Source organism: Somniosus microcephalus, chromosome 1 (genome assembly GCF_052327205.1).
Source record: "Somniosus microcephalus isolate GS21.2 chromosome 1, FLI_Smic_1.0, whole genome shotgun sequence".
In the NCBI taxonomy this organism is placed as follows: domain Eukaryota; kingdom Metazoa; phylum Chordata; class Chondrichthyes; order Squaliformes; family Somniosidae; genus Somniosus; species Somniosus microcephalus.
The window spans coordinates 14,768,850-14,795,378 of record NC_140987.1 but is presented as its reverse complement, the minus strand read 5'-3'; the positions used below and the strand labels follow the sequence as shown (position 1 = coordinate 14,795,378).

At 46.1% G+C, this 26,529-nt stretch overlaps 1 protein-coding gene across 1 annotated transcript in view; it reads right to left on the bottom strand.

The window, feature by feature from the left end:
* phf24 (PHD finger protein 24) overlaps window positions 1-25,008 on the bottom strand; it is a 79,433-nt gene extending 54,425 nt beyond the window's left edge. Inside the window, exon 1 of the mRNA XM_085968221.1 lies at window positions 24,489-25,008. Coding sequence (XP_085824347.1) covers window positions 24,489-24,857 — 369 coding nt within the window. The 5' untranslated portion in view covers window positions 24,858-25,008. The remainder of the gene's footprint in view (window positions 1-24,488) is intronic.
* Window positions 25,009-26,529: the final 1,521 nt, after the last annotated feature.

Sequence of the window (26,529 nt, the reverse complement as noted above, 5' to 3'; positions counted from 1 at the left end):
GGGTTGTATTTAGCGGCAATCGGAGCTGACGAGAAAAGTGATAACAAGAAATCGTCAGTGTTCTTACATGTCGTGGGTGATGAAGCGCTGGAGGTGTATAATAACTTCACATTCGCTGCTGATGGAGACAAAATGAAGCTAGATAAAATAATGGAACAGTTTGAGGCCTACTGTATACCTAAACGTAACGTGACGTTTGAGAGGCACAGATTTTTCACATGTGTACAGAAAACGGGAGAGACTATTGATCAGTATGTGACTGAACTGAGAAACCGAAGCAAAACATGTGAATTTGGGGGACTGACAGACTCGCTGATAAAAGACAGACTGGTGTGTGGTATTCCAGATAATGGTCTAAGGGAAAGACTGCTAAGAGAGCAAAATCTAGACCTGGGAAAAGCCATAGCACTGTGTAGGGCTACAGAGACTGTGAAGTCGCAGGCAAAGGAGCTGTTCAGTGACAGTAGCTGCAACGTGGATGCAGTGAGAAAGAACGGACACAAACCGTTTAACAAAAAGAGCGCCAATGTGGAAAAAGTGGCGTGGCCAGCGAACAAAAATGAAAGGGGCAATCGAAAGTCATGTAGTCGATGCGGTACACAGCATCCACGAAAAAAGTGTCCAGCATATGGTAAAACATGCAATAGTTGCAACAAAAACAACCATTATGCCTGTTGCTGTAAGAACCAAGCGCAACAAAGCAAGGTCCATACAGTAGATGAAAGCGAGATAGAGGAGTTCTATGTAGATGTTGTGTCTGAAAACAAAAAAGAAAAAAGAGACTGGATGTTGACACTAAAAGTGAATGACATACACATTCCATTTAAATTGGATACTGGAGCACAAGTTAATGTGATATCAGAGACTGATTTTAAGAAAATTAGACCCAGACCAAAGATACATGGAATAAAAGTGAAAGTGACAGGATACTCAGGTACTAATATACCAGTGAAAGGAAGATGCATTGTCAAAGTAACACACAAGGACAGAGAGCACACGCTAGCATTAATCGTGGTGCCAAAGGATGTGCAAGTCATACTAGGTTTAATAGACTGTGAGAGACTGAACATAGTAAAGAGAGTCCTCGTTGTGGAAAGCGAAGGAGAGACAGTCTATGATGAACTCATGAAAGAGTACAACGACCTATTTAGGGGTCTAGGCTGCCTTCCAGGAGAACACACGATCAGAGTCGGTAAAAGTATGACACCGGTTATACATCCATGCAGAAAAGTTCTGTTTGCTCTTCAATAGCAACTGAAGGCAGAGTTGGACAGGATGGAAAGCCTGAACGTGATTCAGAAGATAGATGAGCCAACAGAGTGGGTGAGTTCCCTCGTCGTTGTGGACAAAAAGAATGGAAAGCTCAGAATTTGCCTGGATCCAAAAGATCTAAACAGAGCAATAAAGAGAGAGCACTTCAAGCTTCCTACACGTGAGGAAATCATGGCACAGTTTGCAAATGCAAAGTATTTCAGCAAGTTAGATGCATCATCAGGATTTTGGCAGATGAAACTGGACGAAGCAAGTTCAAGACTGTGCACGTTCAACAGTCCATTTGGCAGATACAGATTCCTAAGGTTACCATTTGGCATTGCCTCAGCTCCTGAAGTGTATCACAAAACTATCCATATGATCTATGAGCATCTGGAGGGAGTTGATACATCAATGGATGACATCATAGTATGAGGAACCACGAGAACTGAGCATGACGAGAGACTGAAAAAAGTGCTGGAAGCAACAAGGAAAACAAACCTGAAGCTGAATAGAGAGAAATGCCAGCTCGGGGTGACAGAACTGACATTCGTGGGAGATATCCTTAGCGGTGAGGGCATCAGACCAGATCCCAGAAAGGTGTCCGCCATTGAGAATATGCCAAAGCCACAATGCAAAAAGGACGTGCAGAGGTTTAATGGAATGATCAACTACATGGGTAAATTCATATCCAACCTCTCAGAAAAGATGGCGCCACTGAGACGACTAACTGAAAAGAACATAGAATGGGAATGGAATCATGAGCATGAGAAGTCATGGAGCGAGCTAAAGAAACTGCTCACAGAGGAACCAGTTCTGAGGTTTTATGACCCAGCGAGACCCATCAAGATATCATCAGATGCATCACAGAGTGGGCTCGGTGCCGTTCTTCTGCAAAAATATGACTACTGGCAACCTATTGCATATGCATCACGCTCAATGACAGACGCGGAGACGCGATATGCTCAAATAGAAAAGGAGCTGCTCAGCATCACATACGCCTGTGAAAGATTTCACCAGTTTGTGGCAGGACAAGCAATCAGTGTAGAGACTGACCATAAGCCCTTGATTGCATTGTTCCAAAAGCCACTAAATAGCTGTCCGCTTAGAATACAAAGAATGATGATCAGGCTGCAACGCTATACACTGAATGTTGCGTACACACCGGGCAAGCTGATGTATACAGCAGACACGTTGTCCAGAGCTGTTGACCCAAGTGAGCCCGCAAACACCACAATGGATGAAAAAGTGAACGCCTACGTGGACATGATCACAAGTGCACTGCCCATAGCAGATGCAAAAATGGAGCTCATAAAGACTGAGACAAACAAAGATGAAACAATGAGACGACTGAGGAAAAGCATCTTGGATGGATGGCCCAACATGAAGCAAGACTGCTCACCTGACATGGCAGAGTACTGGAACTGCAGGGCGGAACTATCAGTGGTCGAAGACATCATCTACAAAGGAAGTAAAATAGTTATCCCAAAGAGTCTGAGAAAAGAGATGCTAAAAAGGATCCATGGAGGACATCTGGGAATCGAAAAGTGTAAGAAAAGAGCACGAGAGGTGATGTACTGGCCACGACTCAACCAAGATGTGACAAATGAGGTGTCAAACTGCACAATATGCCTGAAATATCGAGCAAGCAATCCGGTAGAACCACTAAAGCCACACCCAGCACCAGACAGACCTTACCAGAAGGTAGGCGCTGACCTATTCGTATGTCAAGGGAAGGACTATCTTGTAGTCACAGACTATTACTCCCTGTATCCAGAGGTTTGTAGACTGTACACCACCACTGCAGATGCTGTGATAAGATGTATGAAAGCCATATTCTCCAGACATGGCGTGGCAAGCGAGGTCTTCACAGACAACGGACCCCAGTTTTACAATGCAAGTTTCCGACACTTTGCCAAAGAGTGGGACTTTGTTCACACAACGTCAAGTCCTCACTTTCCACAGTCCAACGGATTAGTGGAAAAATCGGTCCAGACAGTGAAAAGACTGACGTACAAGGCAAAAGACAGTGGAACAGACTTCTACCAGAGCATGCTTGTATACCGCACAACGCCGCTCGAGTGTGGTATGTCACCAGCCCAACTCCTTATGGGACGTCTGCTAAGGTCAAACCTACCCATCCTGGAGAACCTCCTGAAAACAAAAGAGGGGGAGAAAGTGAGGAAGTTCAAAGAACAACAGAAAGAAAAGCAAAAGTACTACTATGACAGAGGAACACATAACCTACCTGAACTCCACACTGGTGACCAAGTAAGGTTCAAAGACAAAACAAACATATGGACTCAGAAGGGAACTGTCCTGAGTGAAGTTCAACCAAGATCATACACCATTCAGACAGATGAGGGTGCTGTTCTGCGAAGAAATCGTCACGATCTTCTCATGGGACCAGCCACAGCAAGTCAAAAGACTGATACTGTTGAACAGCCTGAGCACACAGCTGAGAACACATCATCTGAGGCAACAACTCAGATTCAAGGACAATCAATCAGAAAATCCTCAAGACGCGTGAAGCCCCGAGAGACTCATTGAGCAAGTTTAAGGACTATTGTTATAGAAGGAAGTAATGTTATCTTATTCTCTCTTCAAGTTCTAGTGTATTTACATATTTCATGTGAACACACAAAGCAAGGTTAAAAAACCTTGATAATGATAATGATAATGTAAGTTCATTAAGTGTTACAGTTAAAATGCAGAGTAATACAAAGAAAACATGTTGTTAGATAAAAGTAAAATACTTTTGTTTTAAGAAAGGGAGATGTAATGATATCAGCAAATAGTGATGGTATTTGCCTGTTTGATTATGATGCCTTACCAGCATAGTTGCCTGATTGATTACTTATGCCTGACCAGCAGAGGGCATGTGACAGAGACAAGCAGTTTAGTTTTAGTTTTGTTTTAGATGGATTTCTAGCATGGTGTCTCCTGTAAGGCTGTTAACCAGAGTTGAACAAACTTTAGATTAAAAGACAATCTCTTTCATAAATGTCTCGTCATTGAACCCACAAAGAAATCAATACAGTGGTGAGCCGCCTTCTTGAACCGCTGCAGTCCGTGTGGTGAAGGTACTCCCACAGTGCTGTTAGGGAGGGAGTTCCAGGATTTTGACCCAGCGACGATGAAGGAACGGCCGATATACTTCCAAGTCAGGATGGTGTGTGACTTGGAGGGGAACTTGGAGGAGGTGGTGTTCCCATGCGCCTGCTGCCCTTGTCCTTCTAGGTGGAAGAGGTCGCGGGTTTGGGAGGTGCTGTCGAAGAAGCCTTGGCGAGTTGCTGCAGTGCATCTTGTAGATGGTACACACTGCAGCCACGGTGCGCTGGTGGTGGAGGGAGTGAATGTTTAAGTTGGTGGATGGGGTGCCAATCAAGCGGGCTGCTTTATCCTGGATGGTGTCGAGCTTCTTGAGTGTTGTTGGAGCTGCACTCATCCAGGCAAGTGGAGAGATTTCCATCGCACTCCTGACCTGTGCCTTAGATATGACTATATATTATTATACATTCATACTTAAACCACCACAGATTTATGCGCAAAACGCTTCTGCCCAGCTCCCGGTCGTTGGCAGCAGCTCCTGGTTCGATGGCGGCAGCTCCCGGTCGTTGGCAGCAGCTCCTGGTTCAATGGCAGCAGCTCCCGGTCGTTGGTGGCAGCTCCTGGTTCGATGGCGGCAGCTCCCGGTTCGATGGCGGCAGCTCCCGGTTCGATGGCGGCAGTCACTCTGCAGTTTGAATCGAGGACCTTCACTATTGCTATAAAGGCTGGGATAGTGCCAGCAGACATCAGCGTGTGACAGTGGATCTGACGGGACAACAGACTGTGATGCAGGATCTCACTGGATCCTCACTGCGGAGTTAACAAAGGGTGGATGAGGGCAGCGCAGTTGATGTTGAGCACACAGACTTTCACAAGGCCTTTGGTAAAGTACCACAGATTTGGAGAGAAACAGAAAGCAATGAAGGTGAACAAGGTAAAAGAGACAAATGGAAATCCCGTCGGAGAGAAGAGCAGAATTCTTCAAGGTGGGAATTCCTGGAAGAGAAGTGGCAGTGAATTAAACACTAATACAGAAGCAAAATACTGCGGATGCTGGAAACCTGAAATAAAATTAAAGAAAATGCTGGAAATACTCAGCAGGTCAGGCAGCATCGGTGACCTTTTCCCAATTCAGATTTCCAGCATCTGCATTATTTTGCTTTTGTACCACATGTTAGACTTGAGTAAAATTGAAGCCCATGGGATAAAGGGGGTAGTAGCAGACGGATACAGAATTGGCTAAGGGATAGAAAACAGAGAGTTGTGGTGATTGGCTGTTTTTAATGACTGGAGGGGGGTATACAGTGGAGTTCCCCAAGGTTCAGTACTAGGACCACTGCTGTTTTTGATATACATTAATGACTTGGGGGTACATAAGAAACAGGAGCAGGAGTCGGCCATTCGGCCCCTCGAGCCTGCTCCGCCATTCAATAAGACCATGGCTGATCATCGAACTCAACTCCACTTTCCCGCCGGATCTCCATATCCCTCGATTCCCCTAGAGTCCAAAAATCTATCTACCTCAGCCTTGAATATACTCAGACTCAGCATTCACAGCCCTCTGGGGTAGAGAATTCCAAAGATTCACAACCCTCTGAGTGAAGAAATTCCTCATCTCAGTCTTAAATGGCCGACCCCTTATCCTGAGACTGTGCCTCCTAGTTCTAGATACTCCAGCCAGGGGGAACAACCTCTCAGCATTTACCCTGTCAATCCCCTTCACAATCTTGTATGTTTCAATGAGATTACCTCTCATTCTTCTAAACTCCAGAGAGTATAGGCCCATTCTACACAATCTCTCATCATAGGACAGCCCTCTCATCCCAGGAATCAATCTAGTGAACCTTCGTTGCACCGCCTCCAAGGCAAGTATATCCTTCCTTAGGTAAGGAGACCAAAACTGTGCACAGTGCTCCAGGTGTGGTCTCACCAAGGCCCTGTACAATTGTAGCAAGACTTCCTTACTCTTATACTCCAACCCCCTTGCAATAAAGGCCAACATGCCATTTGCCTTCCTTATTGCTTGCTGTACCTGCATGCTAGCTTTCAGTGTTTCTTGCACGAGGACACCCAAATCTCTCTGAACACCAACATTTGAAAGTTTCTCACCATTTAGAAAATATTCTGTTTTTCTATTCTTCCTACCAAAGTGAATAACCTCACATTTCCCCACATTATACTCCATCTGCCACCTTACTGCCCACTCACTCAGTCTATCTATATCCCTTTGCAGATTCTTTATGTTCTCCTCACAGCTTACTGTCCCACCTAGCTTTATTTTGCACAATTTCAAAATTTGCAGATGACACGAAACTTGGAAGTGTAGTAAACAGTGAGGAAGAGAGTAACAGACTTCAAGAAAACAGACAGGCTGGTGGAATGTGCAGACACAGGGCAGATGAAATTCAATGCAGAGAAGCGTGAGGTGATACATTTTGGTAGGAAGAATGAGGAGAGGCACTACACACTAAATGGCACAATTGTAAAGGGGTTGCAAGGACAGAGAGACCTGGGGGTGTTTGTGCACAAATCTTTGAAGGTGGCAGGGCAGGTTAACAAGGCAGTTAATGAAACATCTGGGATCCTGGGCTTTGTAAATAGAGGCACGGAGCTGGATTGTGTGAGTGGAGACGAGGTGGAGGTGGGACTGCTGCTTGTCGGGTCTCAGTCCCGCCTCCATCATCTTCTGGCCAACCAGCGGGATTTTCCCCTGACTGACCTTGTTAAGGCCGCCCTGCAGTGTCAGCAGGCCAATTAGGGGGAAGTCACTGACAGAGCACGTCAACGCATGACGTGCCATCTGTCAAGACTTCTTGAAAGAAGAAATGTCAGCATTTGACAGCTCTGTGAAGCTGTCAAACACTGACATTCTGTGTAGTTTGATGAGCCCTTGTGTTCAGGACTCATCAAACCTTTCTACTTTGTAGAAAGCAGATGACTGTTGTTTCGGAGGATCCAACAGCCAGTCTGTGAAATCTACAATGAAGATGTCAGGACTCCCGATCCAGAGTGGATGAAGGCTGTAGGCAGAAACAAAGGCAAGTGAACATTTCCTAACACTTAACACTCACCTCACATACTTACCACTCCACACTTGCACCCATCACTCACCTCTACATCGCACTTTCAGGTCCCTCTGACCCCCACAGACCTCCTACTCGACTCCTCCAACCCGGCGGGGTTCTCCGAGGTCAGGAAGCCTTCAGCTGAAAAGGTAAAATGGGACTAATCCTTTTTTCTGCCTGTTAACTACCTGTTAACAGGCAGTTAAAAGGATTTAGTCCCTTTCCTGCCTCGAGGAGATGGGACCTGGGGCAGGACGGCTTCCCGCCTCCTGGCAAAAGGGCACGGAGACGGGATGGGGGCGGGTTTGCCATCCGCCCCCACTTTCTGCTACTTTACCGGCAGTCCCACCTCCATACCCGCCTCCTCAGGGGCTGAGAAAATCCAGCCCATAGAGTACAAAAGCAAGGAAGTTATGATGAACCTTTATAAATCTCTAGTTATACCTCAGCTGGAGTATTGTGTTCAATTCTGGGCACCGTACTTTAGGAAGGATGTCAAGGCCTTGGAGAGGGTGCAGAGAGATTAACTAGAATGGTTCCAGGGATGAGGGTTCACAGTTATGCATAGAGTCACAGAGTTATACAGCACAGAAAGAGGCCCTTCGGCCCATCGTGTCCACGCCGGCCATCAAGCCCCGTCTATTCTAATCCCATTTTCCAGCACTTGGTCCGTAGCCTTGTATGCTGTGGCATTTCAAGTGCTCATCTAAATGCTTCTTGAATGTTGTGAGGGTTCCTGCCTCTACCACCCTTTCAGGCAGTGAGTTTCAGATTCCAACCACCCTCTGGGTAAAAAAGTTTTTCCTCAAATCCCCTCTAAACCTCCTGCCCCTTACCTTGAATCTATGCCCCCTGGTTATTGACCCCTCTACTAAGGGGAAAAGTTCCTTTCTATCTACCCTATCTATGCCCCTCATAATTTTGTACACCTCAATCAGGTCCCCCCTCAGCCTTCTCTGCTCTAAGGAAAACAACCCCAGCCTGTCCAGTCTCTCTTCATAGCTGAAGCACTCCAGCCCAGGTAACATCCTGGTGAATCTCCTCTGCACCCTCTCCAATGCAATCGCATCCTTCCTATAGTGTGGTGACCAGAACTGCACACAGTATTCCAGCTGTGGCCTAACTAGCGTTTTGTACAGCTCCATCATAACCTCCCTGCTCTTATATTCTATGCCTCGGCTAATGAAGGCAAGTATCCCATATGCCTTTTTAACCACCTTATTTACCTGTCCTGCTGCCTTCAGGGATCCATGTACATGCACACCAAGGTCCCACTGATCCTCTGTCCTTCCTAGGGTCCTACCATTCATTGTGTATTCCCTTGCCTTGTTAGTCCTCCCAAAATGCATCACCTCAGACTTTTCAGGGTTAAATTCCATTTGCCAATGTTCTGCCCATCTGACCAACCCGTCTATATCATCCTGTAGCCTGAGGCTTCCCTCCTCGCTATTTACCACTCCACCAATTTTCGTGTCATCTGCAAACTTACTGATCATACCTCCTACATTCATATCAAAATCATTAATGTACACTACAAACAGCAAAGGACCTAGCACCGATCCCTGCGGTACACCACTGGACACAGGCTTCCAGTCACAAAAACAACCTCCGACCATCACCCTCTGCCTCCTGCCACTAAGCCAATTTTGGATTCTATGTGCCAAATTGCCCTGGATCCCATGAGCTCTTACCTTTTTGACCAGTCTCCCATGTGGGACTTTGTCAAAAGCCTTACTGAAGTCCATGTAGACTACATCAACTGCACTACCCTCATCCACACACCTAGTCACCCCCTCGAAAAATTCAATCAAATTGGTTCGACATGATCTCCCCCTGACAAAGCCATGCTGACTATCCTGGATTAATCCCTGCCTCTCCAAGTGGAGACTAATTCTATCCCTCAGAATATTTTCCAATAATTTCCCTACCACTGATGTTAGACTCACTGGCCTGTAATTCCCTGGTTTATCCCTACTACCCTTCTTGAATAATTGTACTACGTTAGCTGTTCTTCAGTCCTCTGGCACCTCCCCTGTGGCCAGAGAGGTTCTGAAAATTTGTGCCATAGCCCCTGCAATATCCTCCCTTGTCTCACACAGCAGCCTAAACTAGCTGTGTTGTTCTCCTTGGAGCAGAGAAGGCTAAGAGGAGATTTGATAGAGGTGTTTAAAATCATGAAGGGTTTAGATCGAGTAAATAAAGAGAAACTGTTTCCAATGGCTGAAGGGTCGATAACCAGAGGGCACAGATTTAAGGTGATTGGCAAAAGAATCAGAGGCGAGATGAGGAAAAACTTTTTCACTCAACGAGTGGTTAGGATTTGGAATGCACTGCCTGATAGGGTGGTGGATACAGATTCAATAGTTGCCTTCAAAAGGGAATTTAAAAAAATGGTTTTATTTGTTTATGGGATGTGGGCATGCTGGCAGTGCCAGCATTTATTGCCCTCGAGAAGGTGGTGGTGAGCTGCCTTCTTGAACCGCTACAGTCCGTGTGGTGAAGGTACTCGCAGTGCTGTTAGGGAGGGAGTTCCAGGATTTTGACCCGGCGACGATGAAGGAGCGGCGATATATTTCTAAGTCAGGGTGGTGTGTGACTTGGAGGGGAACTTGGAGGTGGTGGTGTTCCCATGCGCCTGCTGCCCTTGTCCTTCTAGGTGGAACAGGTCGCGGGTTTGGGATGTGCTGCCGATAAATACTTGAAGGAGAAAAAGTGCAGGGATATGGGGAATGGGTGGCGAAGTGGGACTAACTGGATTGATCTTCGAAAGAGCCAGAGCAGACTCGATGGCCTCCTTCTGTGCTGTATTATTCTATGATTCAACAATATCAGAATGTCTTTCTCAGATCTAAAGTGGATGACCGCACACTTGCCCACATTGAACTCTATCTACCTTAGTTTTGCCCACTCATTTAATCGGTCCATGTCCCTTTGTAACTTCCTGCTGCCATCTGCACAACTTACTGTCCCTCCTAACTTAGTGTCATTTGCAAACTTGGATATACAATTCTCCAGGGTCTAAATTTATCATCGTTTTGTGGGCATAAAACGGGCACGCCGATAACAATTCAGCAGGGCAGAGGCCCACTCCCGATCTGCACGGGTCTTCGGGCCACTGCTATATGGGGCCGCGTCTATTTTTTTTAGGCAGTCCCAGTGGTATCGCTTCTATATTGTATGAAGGAGTGAGACTGTACTTTACACCAGAGATAAATTCACATCCCAGAACCTTTCCACTGGCTAACTAATGGGTGTTTTCAGCATTTGCGATACAGTTCCACGCCTACCGAGTGGGGTATGTTATCATACACTCAGAGTTCCACTTGATATCCATGTTGACTTCTTCCCCCAATACTAATGGTCGGAGTTAAATACCCCACACTGTAAGCGAGAAGAGTAGAGGGGCAAACAAGGTAAAGAGAAGAATTGGGTACGTGGACGTCAAGACTGCCTGTGACAAACGTGTGAATTTGCTTAGTTGAAATGTACTTCAGATGGTGACTAATCTTTTAAATTGCCAGTGACTGCATTGATGTAAATAGCACGGTATCCTGAACTAGATTTCAGAGAAGTAGTAGAGGCAACTTGCACAGATGCATTTAAGGGGAAGCTAGATAAAGACACGAGGGAGGAAGGAATAGAAAGATGTGCTGATGGGGTGAGATGAAGAAGGGTGGGAGGAGGCTCGTGTGGAGCATAAACACTGGCACGGAGCAGCTGGGCCGAATGGCCTGTTTCTGTGCTGTAAATACTGTGTAATAGATAATGGGGGTGGGGGGATCGGAGGGATCCATTGTGGTTGTCTGGTCACATATAAATAGAGAGCTTCAGTAGGGTCATTGTGTTCAACTGTTAGTACTTTGAAAAGAAAAGACTTGCATTTCTATAGCGCCTTTCACGACCACCGGACGTCTCAAAGTGCTTTACAGCCAACGAAGTACTTTTGAAGTGGAGTCACTGTTGTAATGTGGGAAACGCAGCAGCCAATTTGCGCACAGCAAGCTCCCACAAACAGCAATGTGATAAATGACCAGATAATCTTTGGAACTGTAATGACATTAAGCATCGTCTGCTACAGATTGATATACGAGCAACCAAAAGCAAACTCATCTCCTAATGGGTCATTACTTCCTCTTGCTGGGAAAAGGAACATTTGGGATTTCCCAAGGCGGAGAGTGCTGATTATCCAACAGCTTCCGAAAGGTGCAAGGTTTCCAGTTTGGCAGATTATTTCCGAGATCTGGTCAGGTACAAGGACTCCATGAAGTGAGCCTCACGCCACACGCACATAACTCAATTCCGTTCAACACTGAAAGGAAAGACCTCGCATTTCTACAGCACCTTTCACAACCTCAGGATGTCCCTAAACGCCCCACAGCCAAAAAGTACTTTCTGAAGTGTGGTCACTGTTGTAATGTAGGAAACACGGCAACCAATTTGGATAGAGAGAGAATGTGTCCATTGTGGGGAAGAGCATAACTAGAGGCCGTCAATATAAGATAGTCACCAAGAAATCCAATAGGGAATTCAGAAGAAACTTCTTTACCCAGAGAGTGGTGAGAATGTGGAACTCGCTACCACAGGGAGTGGTTGAAGCGAATAGTATAGATGCTTTTAAGGGGCGGTTAGATAAGCATATGAGGGAGAAGGGAATAGAGGGTTATGCTGATAGTTAGATGAGGAAAGACGGGAGGAGGCTCGAGTGGAGCATAAACGCTGGCACGAACTGGTTGGGCCGAATGGCCTGTTCCTGTGTTGTATATCCCATGTAATCTGCGCACAGCAAGCTCCCACAAACAGCAACGTGATAATGACCAGGTCATCTGGGACCAAAAGGGGATAATAGATCAAAAACAAGTGAGATCTTGTTGATCCATAGTGATCAGTCCGTATCGAATCCTTGCTAGGATTGCAAACTCTGGTTGAATGAATTCCTGGAGATTTTGTTACATGATCTCCTGCCTCCAACTGCCCCGCCCCTCCCACCTCCTCCCACCCCGTCCCTGCCATGGGTCGCCCGATAGCATGGATTGGTTTGGACTCTACTTGCTCGACATCGCTCCTGGTCGGTTCAAGTCGCGGCCGTGCGTCATTATTCCCTCGAGTACAAAAGATTAAGGGGTGATCATAATCGAGGTGTTTAAGATTATGATCGGGTAACTCGCAGTCCGGATGGGAGGGGGGGAGCCGGGCATGGCGGCCAGAGCGGGTGAAGCAGGCCACCACACGTGGAGCCGGCAACAGCGAGGAGGAGGCCGCGGTGAAGAGGAGGACGGAGCGGCTGAGGGACATCGTGCTCCCACTGCCACGGGAAGCCATTGTATTGACTCTGAACGCGGCGCTGTATGTATAGCTGACGCGTCCCCACGGGGAACAAGCATTCCATTGTACTTGTTACATATGGCAAATAAATCTAATCTGAATCTGAATCTGATTAAAAGGAGTTTAAGGGTAGATAGAGATAAACTATTTCCTCTGGTGGGGGGAGTCCAGAACAAGGGGGCATAACCTTAAAATTAGAGCCAGGCCATTCAGGGGTGATGTCAGGAAGCACTTCTTCACACAGAGGGTGGTGGAAATCTGGAACTCTCTCCCCCAAAAAAGCTGTTGATGCTGGGGGTGAATTGAAAATGTCAAAACTGAGATTGATAGATTTTTGTTGGGGAAGGGTATTAAGGGTTACGGAACTAAGGCGGGTAAATAGAGTTAAGATACAGATCAGCCACCGGCTGATTGAATGGCAGAACAGGCTCGAGGGGCTGAATGGCCTCCTCCTGTTCCTATGTGCCATGAAATTCTTTCCCGTGCTTTTTTAAAATTCTCATCCTTGTTCTCAAATCCTTCCATGGCCTCGCCCCTCCCTGCCTGTCTAATCTCCTCCAGCCCCACAAACCTCCAAGATATCTGCACTCCTCCAATTCTGGCCTCTTGAGCATCCCCGATTTTAATCGCTCCACCATTGGCGGCCGTGCCTTCAGCCGCCTGGGCCCTAAGCTCTGGAGTTCCCTGCCTAAACCTCTCCGCCTCTCTACCTCTGTTTCTGCCTTTAAGGCCCTCCTTAAAACCTACCTCTTTGCCCAACTCTCCATATAACTCGTGTGGCTCGGTGTCAAGTTTTGTTTGATAACGCTCCCGTGAAATGCCTTGGAACGTTTTACTACGCGAAAGGTGCTATAAAATGTTATTGTTGTTGTTACTCCAGGCAAAGTCACCAAGCTGTCTATTTTATTGTCTTTTTCTTAAAATGTGTCAACAGAGCCAGGGGGAGCGAGTAGACTGCTGCTGCTGCTGTTGCTGAACAGAGAGATTAATGACACCGCTCCACTGTCCTCCGAACATTATCACAGCAAAACACAGGCTGGCCTTTGAAAATTAATTGGATAAAAAAAAATACATAAACAACCTCATCAAAATGCATTACCTCCGAGTCAACACATCATCTCTCTTCTGATCGGTAACCCGACGCCTCACCCGAAGCCTTTAAAAGTATTAAATTAAATTAGATGAAAGAACTGCTTGAACTTGATTTTTTTTTTGCTGAATTTTCGGTTTCGACTCGAAGAGAAAGTGCTTGCTCATCGGGTTATCGCATCGATTTCTCAATGTGACAGCGACACACAACTCTTGCGAAAGGACCTTAACACAGCCAAGTATAAGAGCACAAAAACACAATAATTAGGAGTAGGAGTTGGCCATTCGGCCCTTCGAGCCTGCTCCGCCATTCAATAAGATCATGGCTGATCATCGACCTCAAACTGCACTTTCCCGCCCGATCTCCATATCCCTTGATTCCCCTAGAGACCAAAAATCTATCGATCTCAGCCTTGAATATACTCAATGACTGAGCACCCACAGCCCTCTGGGGTAGAGAATTCCAAAGATTCACAAACCTCAGAGTGAAGAAATTCCTCCTCATCTTAGTCCTAAATGGCCGACCCCTTATCCTGAGACTGTGACCCCTGGTTCTAGACACTCCAGCCATCTACCCTGTCAATCCCCCTCAGAATCTTGTATGTTTCAATGAGAAACCAACGTATGGAAACAGATTTGCTGGCCCCGTCTATGGATTGCCAGTGCTGGAAGTTTCGTCACATGACCTCCCAGCCTCCAACCGGCCCCGCCCCCACCCCCTCGCCATTGGTCGCCCGACACGTCCATCTTATGCTGATAGCGTGAGATGAAGAGGGGTGGGAGGAGGTTGGTGCGGAGCAGAAACACTGGCACGGACCAGTTGGGCCGAATGGCCTGTTTCTGTGCTGTGAAGTTTTATGTTATCCTGTATAATCCTCGCTGCGCACCACCTGCCTGCACCAATCAGAAAGCCCACAGATTCTTTGTTACCCGATTGGACGGTTCTTGACTGTCAATCAAACAGCCTCTTTACCCCACCCCCATCTTTTAACAAGGTATTTATAGCACAGCAACAGGCCATTAGGCCCAACTGGTGGCACCACCCCCGTATCTATGGAGGATTGGAATATTAGGGCCAGTACCTCCGCGATTTCCGCCCTCAATTCCCTCAGCATCCTAGGATGCATCTCATCCACTCCTGGTGACTTATCTACTTTAAGTACAGGCAGCCTTTCTAGTACCTCCTCTATCAATTTTTATCCTATCCAGTGTCTCCACTACCTCCTCCTTCACTTTGTCTACGGCAGCATCCTCTTCCTTGGTGAAGACAGATGCAAAGTACTCATTTAGTACCTCAGCCATACCCTCTGCCTCCATGCATAGGTCTCCTTTTTGGTCCCACCCCTCCTCTTACTATTTATTTGCCTATGGAAGACTTTAGGATTACCTTTTATGTCGGCTGCCATTCTATTGGGGCAGTAATTCCTCCCCAAACGCGTGAGTACGGAAGGGGTAATCACGTGTCTGGCCGGAGGAAATGCCGGTTTTCAGCATGCACAGCACATGCGCTGAAAACCGGCATTTCCTCTCCTCTAACCCAAGAGTTGAAGAGGCTAGCGCGTGCACTGTAGGGGACAGCGCGTGCGTCTTGGATTTCCTCTGTTTTGGGGGATTTGCGCATGTCTAAAGGCCTCCGGTCTTTACGCTTGTAAAAAGCACGTAAGTATTTATTTTTACAGGTAAGTGGTGTTTTAGTGCAATTTAGAATTTTTTTTTCACAGGTTTATTATTTTAAAGAATCTACAATAAGGTAAGTTTAGTTTTAGACCCTTTTTATTAAAAATGTATTTTTTCAACAAAAAAAAATTATTGTTTAAATTATTTTTTTAAACTTATTTATACTTAATTTAATGATTGGGATGTTTTTTTAAAATTTTATTTAAAATTTAAGTAGTGTTTTGGGGTGCAGTACTTCTCATGAGTTTGACAGTTCTTACTCTCAAACTTATGAATGAAGTTTCCCCTCCCCTGATTGGCTGAACAGTGCTCACCTGATCCCAGCCGGCACATCGCACTAACTACGCCACTGGGTCAGGTTAGCACAGCGCACCGACATCAGAACCGGGCCACTGACAGGAAATCCACTGCGGGCCAGGTTTCAGATGTCGGCGCGCAGGGTGAGCGCACATCGGGGGCTTGCACGCGCGGCAAGCCCCCGACACCAAGTTCTGGGCCATTCTCATACCCACTCTTTGCCCCTCTTATTTTCTTTTTCACTTCTCCACTTTCTCACTTCTCCATCCCTTTCTCCCTCATGGGTTTAACTAGCTTCTCCTTAAATGCATCTGTACTATCCGCCTCAACCACTCCCTGTGGTAGCGAGTTCCACATTCTCACCACTCTCTGGGGAAAGAAGTTTCTCCTGAATTCCCCATTGGAATTCTTGGTGACTATCTTATATTGATGGCCCCGAGTTCTGGTCTCCCTCCACAAGTGGAAACATCTTCTCTAAGTCTATCCGATCAAAACGTTTCATCATTTTAAAGACCTCTATCAGGTCATCCCTCAGCCTTCTTATTTCTACAGAAAAGAGCCTCAGTCTGTTCAGTCTGTTATAACTTCTCCCATACGTATTTAAAAAAAGATTCCCCCATAATCTTTCTCCCAGGTTGCAGAAGTGTAGGGCAATCAGGGGGAGTGGGCAACACTACGAGCAAGAGTCAAGAGCGGAGCAGAGCAAATTTGTCGAACAAATAAATTGATACGCCCACTAACTCGGGTAATTAGAGAGACGTCTCTCACGAGGCTGTAAATAGAGCAGTGTGTGTGGCTCAGGTTAATTACCAGGCTGTGCGAATCATTCAACAGACTCTGGCACCACGGGCTGTCACTCCACAGTCCCTGCCACCCCCGCTTGCTCGTCTCACTTGAAGTATTCACCCTTCGATTTACATAAGAATGGGCCGCGATTCAACGCCTGAAATATCCTACAGCCTGCAACCGACCCGTCGAGAAGTTTCAGCAAAAACAACTACGTTAAAATTTATAGCAACTGTTCAATGGCCTCTCAGTCTGCGAGTCTAACAATATATACCTCGGCCAAAACCACATTTGGCTGCATTAATGCATGGCTGCAAAGGGTGGTAGAAGTGTGGAACACTCGCCCACAAAATGCAGTACATTAGCGCAATTAATAACATTGTATCGGAGATCGATAGGTTTTTGTTAGCCTACGGTATTAAGGGTTTGATGGGACAGTGTAGGGGGAGCTTTACTCTGTATCTAACCCGTGCTGTACTTGCCCTGGGAGTGTTTGATGGGACAGTGTAGAGGGAGCTTTATTCTGTATCTAACCCGTGCTGTACCTGCCCTGGGAGTGTTTGATGGGACAGTGTAGAGGGAGCTTTATTCTGTATCTAACCCATGCTGTACCTGCCCTGGGAGTGTTTGATGGGACAGTGAAGAGGGAGCTTTACTCTGTATCTAACCCGTGCTGTACCTGCCCTGGGAGTGTTTGATGGGTCAGTGTAGAGGGAGCTTTACTCTGTATCTAACCCATGCTGTACCTGCCCTGGGAGTGTTTGATGGGACAGTGAAGAGGGAGCTTTACTCTGTATCTAACCCGTGCTGTACCTGCCCTGGGAGTGTTTGATGGGTCAGTGTAGAGGGAGCTTTACTCTGTATCTAACCCATGCTGTACCTGCCCTGGGAGTGTTTGATGGGACAGTGAAGAGGGAGCTTTACTCTGTATCTAACCCGTGCTGTACCTGCCCTGGGAGTGTTTGATGGGACAGTGTAGAGGGAGATTTATTCTGTATCTAACCTATGCTGTACCTGCCCTGGGAGTGTTTGATGGGACAGTGTAAAGGGAGCTTTACTCTCTCGCTGTCTCTCTATTGCCCTCTCGCTCTCTTTCTCTCTCTCTCTCTCTCTTTCCAGCTCTGTATTCTTCCTCCATCTGCCTTTGCGTCAACGTTTGCATTCTACCAACAGAGTTTGACAATACTAGGCCTGAGGTTTCATGCCCCAAAACTGGCCTGGGAATTATGTTTTGTCATCTTGTGAAGAAAGATGTGCAATGCTACAGCACCGCTTCAGGCCTATCAGAAACATCTCAAACTGCTTCTCACAGATACGGTGGTGGTGCCAGAGGACTGGAGAATTTCAAATGTTACACCATTGTTCAAAAACGGGTGGTAAGATAAACCCAGCAACTACAGGCCAGTCAGTTTAACCTCGCTGGTGGGGAAGCTTTTAGAAACAGAATCAGGGACAAAATTAACAGTCACTTGGATAGGTGTGGATTAATTAAGGAAAGTGAGAATGGATTTGTTAAAGGCAAATCATGTTTAACTAACTTGATTGAGTTTTTTGATGAGGTAACAGAGAGGGTTGATGAGGGCAATACGGTTGACGTGGTGTACATGGACTTCCAAAAGGTGTTTGATAAAGTGCCACATAATAGGCTTACCAGCAAAGTTGAAGCCCATGGAATAAAAGGGACAGTGGCAGCATGGATACGGAATTGGCTAAGTGATAGGAAACAGAGAGTAGTGGGGAACGGTTGTTTTTCGGACTGGAGGAAGGTATACAGTGGTGTTCCCCAGGGGTCGGTTCTAGGACCACTGCTTTTCTTGATATATATCAATGACTTGGACGTGGGTGTACAGGGCACAATTTCAAAATTTGCAGATGACACAAAACTTGGAAGTATAAGTGAACAGTGAGGAGGAGAGTGATAGACTTCAGGAAGACATAGACAGGCTGGTGAAATGGGCGGACACATGGCAGATAAAATTTAACACAGAAAAGTGTGAAGTGATACATTTTGGTAGAAAGAATGAGGAGAGGGCATATAAACTAAAGGGTACAATCCTATAAAGGGTCTGCACGAACAGAGAGACCTGGGGGTATGTGTGCACAAATTGTTGAAGGTGGCAGGGCAGGTTGAGAAAGCGGTTAAAAAGGCTTATGGGATCCTGAGCTTCATAAATAGAGGTATAGGGTACAAAAGTGTGGAAATTATGATGAACATGTATAAAACACTGGTTCAGCCCCAACTGGAGTACTGTGTCCAATTCTGGGCACCGCACTTTAGGAAGGATGTGAAGGCCTTAGAGAGGGTGCAGGAGAGATTTATGAGAATGATTCCAGGAATGAGGGACTTCAGTTACGTGGATAGACTAGAGAAGCTGGGGTTGTTCTCCTTGGAGCAGAGAAGGTTGAGAGGAGATTTGATAGAGGTGTTCAAAATCATGAGGGGTCTGGACAGAGTAGATAGAGAGACACTGTTCCCATTGGCAGAAGGGTCGAGAACCAGAGGACACGGATTGAAGGTGATTGGCAAAAGAACCAAAGGCGACATGAGGAAAATCTTTTTACTCAGCGAGTGTTTAGGATCTGGAATGCACTGCCTGATAGGGTGGTGGAGGCAGACTCAATTACAGCTTTCAAAAGGGAGTTGGATAAGTATCAGAAGGAAAAATATTTGCAGGGCTACCAGGAAAAGGCAGGGCAGTGGCACTAGCTGAGAGCTGGCACAGGCTTGACGGGCCGAATCGCCTTCTTTCGTGCTGTGACCGTTCTATGACTCTGTGATTTTAACAGGAAGTGTGATAACATTATTGCAATTAAGCAATTAAAGCCAGACTGGATAAGCAGTCTACAAGGTGAAGATTGATTCCTGGGATGGGAGGGCTGTCCTATGATGAGAGATTGTGTAGAATGGGCCGATACTCTCTGGAGTTTAGAAGAATGAGAGGTGATCTCATTGAAACATACAAGATTCTGAGGGGGATTGACAGGGTAGAGGCTGAGAGGTTGTTTCCCCTGGCTGGAGAGTCTAGAACTAGGGGGCATAGTCTCAGGATAAGGGGTCGGCCATTTAAGACTGAGATGAGGAGGAATTTCTTCACTCAGAGGGTTGTGAATCTTTGGAGTTCTCTGTCCCAGAGGGCTGTGGAGGCTCAGTCGTTGAGTATATTCAAGACAGAGATCGATAGATTTTTGGATACTAAGGGAATCAAGGGATATGGGGATAGGTTGAGTTGAGGCAGATGATCAGCTATGATCTTCTTGAATGGCAGAGCAGGCTCGAAGGGCCAAATGACCTACTCCTGCTCCTAATTCTGATGTTCTTATGCTGCCTGCCCTGGGAGTGTTTGATGGGACAGTGTAGAGGGAGCTTTACTCTGTATCTAACCCATGCTGTACCTGCCCTGGGAGTGTTTGACGGGACAGTGTAGAGGGAGCTTTACTCTGTATCTAACCCGTGCTGTACCTGCCCTGGGAGTGTTTGACAGGACAGTGTAGAGGGAGCTTTACTCTGTACCTAACCCGTGCTGTACCTGCCCTGGGAGTGTTTGATAATGAAATAGACAAACTCTGTACTTGTCCTGTTCTAATGCACTAAATTCTTTCTCACACATAAAGTAATAGCACTTTGTTGGGTATGTTAGCGAATTGCATAATTATCGATCTCAGTCACTGCTTTTCTCACACCCTATGTTAGTCACTGTAAGGTTACAGCTGCATAATAATTAAAAATTAATCTTCATCTCTGCATTTCACTCAGAGATACAACATGCAAAGGCTGTTAATTGAAGTATTTAAATTTATCAATGATGATCTCCTAGGTGATGGAAATGTAGATTAAAGATAAACACAGGAACACAGGAGTTGCTGGACGGAAAAAGGCCAAGTTCCATCCAGTTCGCCTTCTACCATCATGGTCATCTCAAGATACAACGATAATGGAGTTGTTGACCAATCACAGCGATCAATCTCTATCAGTGAGCCTACAACAGACCCAGACACGAGGTGAGGAAAACCCCCAGTGATGGAAAGCTTCAGGAACCAGAGGTCCAAAGTCACCTCTTCCTCCCGAGCTCGCTACACTCACCACATGTCATGTTGAATGTTGCCGCTAAGCTGCGCGGCCGCACAACGGTCTAGAGCTCCCGCACAGGCCACTCATTGGCTTTTTATATGGAAAAAAATGCACATGCGTGAAATTTCAAATGCGCTGCGCAGCCAGTTAAAGGGGCCGCGCAGAAAATAAACCCAAGAGGGCACAGATTACTCCCATACCTTATCCCAAAATGTTATTTCCTGAAAGAATTCTATCTAATTTGTATTGGAATGAATCAATACTAACTGCTTCCACCGTCTCCCGAGGGTGCCTGTTCCATAGATTGGCCACTCGCTCACTGAAATATTATTTCCACAGATTAGTTTTGAATTTACCCCCTTCAAGCGCAGGCCGTGCCCTCTGGTTCTACTGTCCTGGACATAGAAACATAGAAGATAGGAGCAGGAGTAGGCTATTCGGCCCCTCGAGCCTGCTCCGCCATTCAGTGAGATCATGGCTGATCATCCAAATTCAGTACCCTGTCCCTGCCTTCTCCCCATATCCCTTGATCCCTTTAGCCTTAAGAAATATATCCAACTCCTTCTTGAATATATTTAATGAACTGGCCTCCACCGCCCTCTGTGGCAGAGAATTCCACAGGTTCACCACTCTCTGGGTGAAGAAATTCCTCCTCATCTCAGTCCTAAATGGCTTACCCCTTATCCTTAGACTATGACCCCTAGTTCTAGACTCCCTGGCCATCGGGAACATCCTTCCTGCATCTAGTCTGTCCAGGCCTGACAGAATTTTATAGGTTTCGATGAGATCCCCTCTCAATCTTCTAAACTCCAGTGAGTACAAGCCCAATCGACACAATCTCTCCTCATACGTCATTCCTGCCATCCCAGGTATCAGCCTGGTGAATCTTCGCTGCACTCCTTCCATGGCAAGAACATCCTTCCTCGGACACAGTGAGACAGCTTGTCACGGTCAACATTATCTACTCCCTTTAGAACCCTAAAAACAGCAATCGCATCACCCCTCGACCTTCTCTTTTCCAGTGAGAACACACCCAGTTTACATAATCTAATTTAATGACTGAACCATTCTGGTTGCCCTCATCTATATCCTAAAGATATATATTAAGAGCCAATAGCTGTAATATCCTTTCTGTAATGTGGCAATCAGAACTTTTTTTCTATTATTCGTTCAGGGCATCGCTGGCAAAGCCAGTATTTATTGCCCATGAGGAGGTGGTGAGGAGCCACCTTCTTGAACCGCTGCAGTCAAGGTGCTCCCACGTAAATTATACTTCTTTGTAACAGTTTGTTACAACTGAGTGTCTCGCTGGGTCATTTCAGAGGGCAGTTAATAGTTAGTGAACCAGATGGGATTCAATAGTTCTGTCACTAGCTTTTTTAAATTCCAGATTTATTTAAGTGAATTTAAATTCCTCAGCTGCCATAGTGGGATTTGAACGCATATCTCTTGGATAATTAGGCCAGGCCCTCTGGGTCACTAGTCCAGTAACATAACCACTATGCTACTGTGACCATGTACACAGTATTCTAAGTGCGGGCACACCAATGATTTATAAAGTGGTAAGATTACCTCACGATGCCGGCTCAATATTGACCTTTTAATACATCCCAATGTCTGATTTGCTTTTGTCACTGCCATCGAGCAATAGATTGTTCACCAGACTGATTCCTGGGGTGGCAGTACTGTCGTATGAGGAGAGATTGGGTCAACTAGGCCTGTATTCACTAGAGTTTAGAAGAATGAGAAGGGATCTCATTGAAACGTATAAAATTCTGACAGGGCTAGACAGACTGGATGCAGGGAGGATGTTTCCCCTGGCTGGGGGGGGTCTAGAACGAGGGGTCACAGTCTCAGGATACGGGGTAGAACATTTAGGACTGAGATGAGGAGAAATTTCTTCACTCAGAGGGTGGTGAACCTATGGAATTCTCTACCACAGAAGGCTGTGGAGGCCAAGTCACTGAATATATTTAAGAAGGAGATAGATAGATTTCTAGACACAAAAGGCATCAAGGGGTATGGGGAGAGAGCGGGAATATGGTATTGGGATAGAGGATCAGCCATGATCATATTGAATGGCGGAGCAGGCTCGAAGGGCTGAATGGCCTACTCCTGCTCCTATTTTTCGATGTTTCTATTTATCAGTACTCCAAGATCGCTTTCATTTTCCATGCACATTATTTTCTTTCCATTTAAGTAATAGTCCCTTGCTGGAACTTTTGTCCCCATGTGAAACATTTTGCTTTGCTCTACATTCAACTGCATCTGCCACCTGTCTGCCCCATTCCCAAGTATACTCAGATCCCCCTGTAGAGTATCCTGTTCAGCTTTGCAGTCTATTAGTGAAGCACAGTGTTCAGTGAAGTGCACTTAAAGGGCAGGGCATACTTGGACCAATGCATCCAAACGCAAAAGTTAAATAAGATGCAGTAAATGTCGAGGAGCTTGGCAGACGCATAACTGTTGCGTGACACCGCCACCACTGGGGTACAATTACAGAGTGATGTTTACATAGATAACCTACATTATAAATAGGAACATATGTATTGTCAGCTGTGGCTCAGTTGGTAGCACCCTCGCCTCTGACTCAGAAGGCTGTGGGCTCAAGTTCCACTCCAGAGACTTGAGCACATAATCTAGGCTGACACTCCCAGTGGAGTACTGAGGGAGCGCTGCACTGTCAGAGGTGCTGTCTTTTGGATGAGATGTTAAACCGAGGCCCCATCTGTCCTCTCAGGTGGATGTAAAAGATCCCATGGCACTATTTTGAAGACGATTGCTGTTTGTGGGAGCTTGTTGTGTTCAAAATGGCTGCTGCATTTCCCACATTACAACAGTGACTCCACTTCAAAAAGAACTTCATTGGCTGTGAAGCGCCGTGGGACGTCCGGTGGTTGTGAAAGGCGCTGCAGAAATGCCAGTTCTTGCTTGATTTTTTCTGTAGGAATTTATAACGGGAAACATTGGCACAAAGTGTGCCAAAAACACGATAACTGGAAGTAAAGTTTCATAGACAGGAAGTGCATGCTGATGTAAGATTTTTATTGTATATTTGGTAGTTTGGGTGCTATGCATGGATCAGGAATTCTGTGTCTGGGAGTGAATGGTCCTTTTGACTATTTTGTAGGGAATGGGAAGGGGTAAAGTTAATTTGTCTTTGTATTTGAATGGGAAGAGGTTTGGCTCCTTTGACTATAGTCATTTGTAAAATAATGGAAAGGTGTTTATAAAACAAATCGGTGCAAGAAGAATTAATGAGAAAGGTTACAATCTACTGGAATTCCATAGTGGTAATTATTAAGAGGTTTGGTCCATTGGGATTCTATACAATGGGAGTGAATGGGAAGGGGTTTGGTCCATTGGGATTCTATACAATGGGAGTGAATGGGAAGGGGATTGGGCCATTGGGATTCTATACAATGGGAGTGAATGGGAAGGGGATTGGGCCATTGGGATTCTATACAATGGGAGTGAATGGGAAGGGGTTTGGGCCATTGGGATTCTATACAATGGGAGTGAATGGGAAGGGGTTTGGGCCATTGGGATTCTGTACAATGGGAGTGAATGGGAAGGGGTTTGGGCCATTGGGATTCTATACAATGGGAGTGAATGGGAAGGGGATTGGGCCATTGGGATTCTATACAATGGGAGTGAATGGGAAGGGGTTTGGGCCATTGGGATTCTGTACAATGGGAGTGAATGGGAAGGGGTTTGGTCCATTGGAATTCTGTACAATGGGAGTGACTGGGAAGTGGTTTGGTCCATTGGGATTCTATACAATGGGAGAGAATGGGAAGAGGTTTGTTCCATGGGGATTCTAAATTTAGCATGGTTTGTATTGATCTAGAATTATGACATCATCAAAAGTAAAATCCTACCTCATCTTTTTCCTGCAGACTGATATCAAGTGATTCGTCATCTCCAAGCTGCCTCTTGGGCCTGATGAAGGCCGGCGGAGTGCCTCCTTCATTCCACTCGAGCTCCTCTGGCTCGACTCCTTTGCCATCTCTCAGCCTCTCCCAAGCAGCCTGGTTCCACTTTGCCTCCTCTGCGTTGGGCTGAGATCCTCCAGCCACCTCCGTGTCCTGATCTTGTCTGGGCTCCTCAGCCTCCAGCTTGCCCGGGGGTGGCTCGGCTTTGCTCCTGGTTGACCCTTTGTCCTTCAGCCCCTCCTTGAAGGCCGACACCACCACACTGGCCTTCTGCACCTGCTGCACAGTCTGCTTCTTGGACATTAGGACCCCCATTGGCGATCAGGATGGCAGCAAGTCTCAGCAGTCAACACAGAGATCTTCCTTACTTTGCCAGCATACCAGTGGTGACTGGAGACTGCAGGTACGATTCAATTAAACCATGATCTCGTCAACGTTCGAGATTTAATAATAAAACTATTATTTTAGGCACCTGGTAATAAAGAGAAAAAAGATACTAGTAGTTCAGTTCAGGTCATACAATCATTGTTCCTGTGCCGGCTCTTTGAAAGAGCTATCCAATTAATCCCACTCCCCCTGTTCTTTCCCCATATCCCTGCAAATTTTTCTCCTTTAAGTATTTATCCAATTCCCTTTGGAAAGTTACTACTGAATCTGCATCCACAGTCTTTTCAGGCAGCGCATAACAGATCACAACATAAAAGCAAATAGGAAGGAAATTGGATAAATGCTTGAAAAAGGAAATATTTACAGGGCTATGGGGAAAGAGCAGGGGAGTGGGACTAATTGGAGAGCTCGTTCAATGACAGCACAGGCACGATTGGCTGAATGGTTTCCTTCTGTGCTGTGTGGTTCTATAACTTGCATCAATCACACAACTCAGTTTTTATGGGTAAACATTGCAGCCATTTTGTACACAGAAAGATAACACAATGATCTATTCTAGTGCGGTTGTTTGAGCGAGGAACATTAGCTCCAGGACACCGGGGAGAACTCCCCTGCTCTTCTTCAAAATAGTCCCATCTTTTACGCCCACCTCAGAGAGCAGACGGGGCCTGGGTTTAACGTCTCATCTGAAAGACGGCACCTCCGACAGTGCCGCACTCCCCCAGCACTGCACTGGGAGTGTCAGCCTGGATTATGTGCTCAAGTCTCTGGAGTGGGGCTTGAACCCGTAACCTGCTGACTCAGAGGCGAGAGCGCGCCCCACTGCTGACACTGAATGCATTAACGAGGATGATCCCAGTATTTGGCCCCTCGAGCCATTCAATAAGATCATGGCTGATCTTCTACCTCAGCTGCACTTTCCAAAAATCTATCCATCTCAGCCTTGAATATACTCAATGATTCAGCATCCACAGCCCTCTGGGATAGAGAATTCCAAAGATTCACAACCCTCCGAGTGAAGACATTTCTCCTCATCTCAGTCCTAAATGGCCGATCCCTTATCCTGAGACTATGCCCCCTAGTTCTAGACTCTCCAGCCAGGGGAAACAACCTCTCAGCATCGACCCTGTCAATCCCCCTCAGAATCTTGTATGTTTCAATGAGATCACCTCTCATTCTTCTAAACTCCAGAGAGTATCGGCCCATTCTACACAATCTCTCCTCATAGGACAGCCCTCTCATCCCAGGAATCAATCTAGTGAACTTTTGTTACACTCCCTCTAAGGCAAGTATATCCTTCCTTAGGTACGGAAATCAAATCTGTGCACAGTATTCCAGGTGTGGTCTCACCAAAGCAATTGCAGCAAGACTTCCTTACTCTTGTACTCCAAACCCCTTGCAATAAAGTCCAACATACCATTTGCCTTCCTTATTGCTTGCTGTACCTGCATGTTAGCTTTCTGTGTTTCCTGTATGAGAACACCCAAATCTTTCTGAACACCAACATTTAATAGTTTTGCACCATTTAAAATGTATTCTATTTTTCTATTCTTCCTACCAAAGTGAATAACCTCACATTTCCCCACATTATACTCCATCT